Here is a 6,000-nt window from a genome sequence, read left to right as displayed (position 1 = left end):
AATTTTATCTTCGACTGAATAAAATTTAAATGACCAATTTTATTTTAAATCCACTGGAGATAAAAGTAATGTTCGCAAAAATACGAGGCGAATCGTTGTTTTAAAAACATTTTAATGTTATGAAAACCGTGAAACCGTGTAACCAACTCAATTAACCGGATTGTATATCAATTGTTTTATTAAACTGTGACACGGCAACCTTCGTTCAATTGGTTTATGTCAGTTGATTGTCAACATTTCAGATGCCACAGAAACCGAATTTATTTTCACTTACACATCAGCAGGGGTTTGGTTCTGCCCTTGTCCACTCCATATCCTCCCGTGGTTGTCTTAGGTGACTCTCTCTCTTTCACATGAGCACTTTCCTGGTTTCCTCCTAGACGTTGAGCGTCGGAGCCCAGCGTCCGCTTTCCTATTTTATCATATCCACGTCGCATGATCGTCGGCATTCCTTAGTCTAGTTATCAGACCATTACATAATGTGGGCAAATCAAAATCAAAATTAAAATCAAATCATTTATTCAGAAATTAGGCCTTCACAGGCACTTTTTCACGTCATAATCTAAATTGAATGATGTTTACCAAAGCTACAAACTACTAGCATTTCGGAACGACCACTGCTGAGAAGAAATGCCGAAAGAAACTCATTCAAACAGTGTTGGTCCCTATTATGCCAGAAGGGCTTACCATTAAGCGGCAAAAGTTAGACCTACTACTAATATTATAATTGTGAAAGTAAGTTTGTTTAGCCTCACCACGCTCTATCTACTCAACCAATCTTCATGAAATTTTGTATAAATGTAGTTTGAAGTACGGAGAAGGACATAGGGTACCTTTCATCCCGGAAAAATAACTGTTCGCATGGGAAATTCACATAGGCGAAACTGCGGGTGAAATATATCGTATCTTATAGACGTATTAAACTATGAATACTTGAAAGTTGACTTTTGATTCTCGGCACAAATAAAGCTGAAAAATCTGTACGTAACGTACAAACAATTAATTACGATCAAAGATCACGCCCATCGAACTTCGACCGAGAGCTTTCTAAAAGCTAACTGCTCTATTACTCTTGCTAAGCCGGCACATACGTCACAGAGTAAGAAATCTCTTCAGATTTAAAGTTCACATTGCATGCGGAGTTTTTTTTTTTTTTACAAAAATTTTAAAAACTACTTTTTTTACTGTTTCCTGTTCTTTCTTTCTTTTCTAGTGTGCTATTGCTAATACTGTCGCCTAAAGGCATCTGACATGACATTTACTACTTTAGCGGCAGTGTTTGTCTTCTTTTAAATCAATATTTAAAAATGATCTTGATAGTCTTACATATTTATATTGACAAGACATTTTTTTTGTGATTTCTGATCTGATCTTGATTGCATTCTTTGTAGCGATGCCTATGTTTTTAGGATGCTTTGAACAGCGAAATCGCTAATATAATTCTATTTTTGTATCAAGTTACCAAGCAAGAAAAAAATCGACGTTAAGTGTTTATCAAAGATCAGTCACGAACATAGAATTGAAGGTGAAAAAAAAACCTTAAAATTTTGTAGGTTAGGCTGTGGTTTCACGACTGGCCGCCGCCGGCTTGACCCTCTTTGGGAATGCTGTTATTTCCTCTCAGCTGTCAGGTGACATAGCGTGGAAAAATATGGGGTATATCTAGACCTAAAGGGGTTTTACAAGCGTATAAAAAATAATGTGAAATTTCAAACTGTATTTTATTTAATACATTCTTTGTTATTCTTCATTCCAATTGGTCCTTCCATCATATACTCTGACCACACCTCGAATATATAATTTTTTATACAATTTATATATCTACTATATACATTTATACATTAGAGTAATGAAAATCATCTCAACAATAAATTCTATAACTTTTACATCAATTTTATACCAACTAAAATTACTTAAAACATGAGAAAGTATATAATAAAATATAATCAATGAATAAGTTAAATACAACTAACATTACAGTAAATAGATATTTTCAAGTAAATTATTATAACAATAAAAGAAAATACTTAAGTCCAAAGTCAGGGAGAAAAGAGATCAATGACCAAAATTGCATTATTTTCGTTATAGTACGAAAAATGCAGAATTGAGCTCGAACATGTGATCAATTCAAAATCTTTCTTCATTTTAGAGTAGACAAGACAGAGAAAACCTTGAACAACGTTATAACTTCGATTTCGCTCATATTCAAGAAATAATGCCCAGGTTTATCGTCATAAAAAAGATGGGTGCAATACAAAATTAATAAAATCTTGGAATATATATCTTTTTGCACTGATAACAAATATTATTTTGATTAAAAAAATCGTGAACAGATTTTTTTTTTTCAAAATTAGATATAAGAATCTCCTATCTTGTTTAAGACGTCAGTATTATAAGGGGGACAGCGCTCTGTCCCGTTTCTCCTCGCGTATTTTTGTCCCTTTTTGGGCCGGCTTTTTGTTCTATCCCATGTGGCAACGTTAACTCCTTTCAAACTTTTCTTTATCTTTGATTAATGGAGTGGAAAATATCGAGAATTAAGAAGTATAAAATATATAAAATTATTTATTCAGTCCTGAATATGAATTGTATCTTCATAAATCCGTACGTAGTTAAATTACATGTTCATACTTTTAATATAACAATATATTCGCAATTTTACGCAAGTCAGCTATTTTATATATACAGACAACTAATTCTTCTATTGTTTAAACAGGGTAATTAATTTTTCCCAGCACAAATTTTACGAACTATTTGTCTATATTTTTTGGGTGATGTTCAGTTGTTGTCCAAAAAAAAATTGTGTCTAAAATTATGGTTTTTTTTTGTTCTCCCACACAAATTGGACAGAATTTCACGTCTTTCTTTCACTGTATTTTTTTTTTTGATATTTGTCGTTTTCAATGAGCTGAGCAAATAGAAAAAACAACATAAATGTTTTTTTTTTTATGTCATTTGTGTTTTGTTAGTTCATTATTTTTGTGTGAACATGGATCCTGTTAACTGAAATAAAAGTTTTTATTTTTTTTTTAGAAATTATTCTTATAGGAATATAAATATAATCCTTATCAATTTTTAGCCTTCCTTTCGACCTCCTTGTGCAGTGAAAAAAAAAATCACCCACTATTTTTATAAACCAAGCATAATATGGAAGATTGCTGAATTAATGCATTTAATGTTTTATTCATATGAAGCACCGATATTGAATACTAAATTTAATTTGAATAATTGATTAATTAAATTTTTAACTAGGTATTAGGTATTTCATTGTTATTCGTAATGAACGAATTTATTTACATATGATTACATACACCATATATATTCAAAATATATAAATCTAAAATGACTAACTGTAATTTTTTTTTTATTAAAGCTTTTAACTTATTGAATGAACAGAAAATTAAAATTTAATAACTGCCAATTTAATTTTAATCATATAAATTAAATTGGCAGTCAAGTTTGTAAATTTTAATTTTTGACTAAAAAAAATGCCGAATTAATTTGTTAACTCTGTATCCACTTCGTGTGTATAAGTAGTTTATAACACTATAATAATATACTAGAATTGAGATTTAACATTTCCTGAAATATAATAAATAAAAAGCGTTTAAAAATCTGAAGAATGTAAAATAAATAAATATATAAAACAGAAATACTTATTTTCGAAATAAACACAAATTTAGCAATTTTCCTAGGGTTACATGTAATCTCTCAGTATATATAGGTTTCTATGTAATTTTTCTCTTATTTGTTTGAAATAATTCAATCAAAATAGTCACAGCATTTTAAGGGCCATTAAATAAATTTTTGTCATTCGATTTGAAATATTTGACTCTATTTTTTACAATATATTAATTTAAAATTGTCTATAAAATAATGTTATTGACAATGTGTGATATTTGGTAAGGATTAAATATATCAGATAGTACGACCAAAATAGGAAACATTCTGAAACTTAATTTTTCAACAGTAGCGACGTGAGAGGAAATCCAACTGAATTTTCCTGCAAAATTTCTGAACATTAAAAAAGGTATGTACCTATTTCTTAACACGTCGGACAGACAGACATCGAATACTGGTGTTAACCAAAATACAGTATATAATTAATAAAATTTATAGACTCAAGTTGTATTGGAATTTTTGTTAAATGCTTTTTTATCATGCCATTTTTAACATAACTCTATGGAATATACACAATACATTACACTTGTGTGGCATTATCACCAGAATTGAGAAGAAACTGCTCTGTCACTTCACAAGAATTCCTCTTTCTCGGTTTAACCGGTGGTTTCGGCGCTGTTCTATTTCTCCCTAACGTGCTAACATTATAACTAACTCTCAAATCTCTAGTGGAATTCTTAATCAAACCTTCGTTTTCCAGCATCACTTGTAATGGTCTTTGCTCAGAATTTTTCGACAATCTACTGCTAATAGCCATAGCTTGAAGTGCTAACAATTGGTTGTGAATATTAGGTGAGCTTAGACTATTCCTTGGTATTGTTGCATGCGGTGTACCAGGGGCTGGCGATGGCGCAGGTTCAATTTCACCCGAATCAAAATTGGAACTCAATTTTCTTACTGGCCCTAAATCCATTTCGCTCTTATTCAGACTATAATAATTGCCACCATTGCCGAATAGCTTCATATTAAAATCGTAATATGGTATTACTCCATTGATTGTCGAAAATACTGGTGGTCGATTGTCTGATATGCTATTCCTTGGCCGTCTTGGAAGCGTCACGTATCCTCCTTTAGGACTCATTAAGGGTATTGATCCTTCGAAGCTTGGGTTTTGGAATCTGCTATAAAGAGACGTGTTGATGGATGATACTCCGTATCCTGGTGATTTAATAGGGCTGTCCTTTTCTCTGTCGTGACCCGAGATTCCTGGAGAAATTTGAGGTGTTCCTCGGAGTGGGAATGAGAGGAGATCCGGTGGGTATGCTCGGTGCTCTTGTGTCAGTCGGTCTAAGAGAAGAGAGTCGTGGGTTATCTTCGGCAGTTCAACTTCTTGTCGGCGATTGTTTTCTTCGTTGGATGCTGCAAGAGAGATAAAAATAATTTAATTTAATGATTTTTTAATACCCCTAGTTAGTAATTTATTTATTTCAATGGAACCGTATTTTGTTTTATAATTGTAAAAGTCTATTTATTACGCTTTCACAGCAGTTCGATGGTGTATCGAACCAATTTTGATGAAATTTACGACACAATATAGTTAAAAGATCAGAGTTCTAACACTGGCATTTTTTTTCGAATTACCATTGCCACACTCCAATGGAATGAGATTTGCCCACACATTTGCTCTGAATTAGAATACTGCATATATTTTTTTATGGAAATTACTCCATCGAAAAGAATGTCGTTCGTTAAATTGATTGATTGATTTTTTTATAACCTGTAATTACATGTTCCACTACTGGGCAAAGGCCTCCCCTTTTGTCTTCCAAAGGTATATCTTGAAATATTTGTTGCCACGCTGAAACTTGTCTAAATCATCTGGCCGTCTTAATTGATATATATATTTATTTTTGAGCAAACAATTCCAGTTCTATAATGGTCATGACATCACAAAAACAATGGAATTTCAAAATCAAAACTGAGCAAAACCAACAAAATGATTTCCGTTTCAAACGGCTTAGAAACAAAACGTCCATTGTCAGTAATTGGGTTATTAAAACGTTCCCTTTTAACGTTGCGTTTTTGTAATTAACGCATCTCATAACCACTATTTTGTCCAAATGTATTTTTGGCATGGAAAATGTTATTGTTAGCTTTAGATTCAGCACAAAGGAAACAGTGCTCTTTAAATTTTATGCTAGAACAAGCAAAGCACGCTAGGCTAAAGAATGTTGCAGCACGGAACTCGGAATTGGTAGAAGTGTCAAATGCTTCATTTTATCACCTTGGCGTTTCATCCTCGTATGAAAGTCAAGAATATGTCAGACTTACAAAATATAGGAAACTGCAAAATTGATTTATATTGAGATTTCTTTCAGT

General features: G+C 32.0%; 1 protein-coding gene across 5 annotated transcripts in view; it reads right to left on the bottom strand.

Annotated features, from left to right (window-relative positions):
• Window positions 1-1,712: 1,712 nt before the first annotated feature.
• Window positions 1,713-6,000, bottom strand: part of LOC128678573 (uncharacterized) — a 227,160-nt gene continuing 222,872 nt past the window's right edge. For all 5 annotated transcript variants that reach the window (XM_053760182.1, XM_053760185.1, XM_053760183.1 and 2 more), the window contains one exon: window positions 1,713-5,040. In XM_053760182.1, the coding sequence (XP_053616157.1) occupies window positions 4,202-5,040 (839 nt within the window). In that variant the 3' untranslated portion in view covers window positions 1,713-4,201. The remainder of the gene's footprint in view (window positions 5,041-6,000) is intronic.

Source organism: Plodia interpunctella, chromosome 20 (genome assembly GCF_027563975.2).
Source record: "Plodia interpunctella isolate USDA-ARS_2022_Savannah chromosome 20, ilPloInte3.2, whole genome shotgun sequence".
Taxonomy (NCBI): domain Eukaryota; kingdom Metazoa; phylum Arthropoda; class Insecta; order Lepidoptera; family Pyralidae; genus Plodia; species Plodia interpunctella.
The sequence above is the reverse complement of the archived record's forward strand: the minus strand, read 5'-3'. Positions and strand labels throughout refer to the sequence as shown.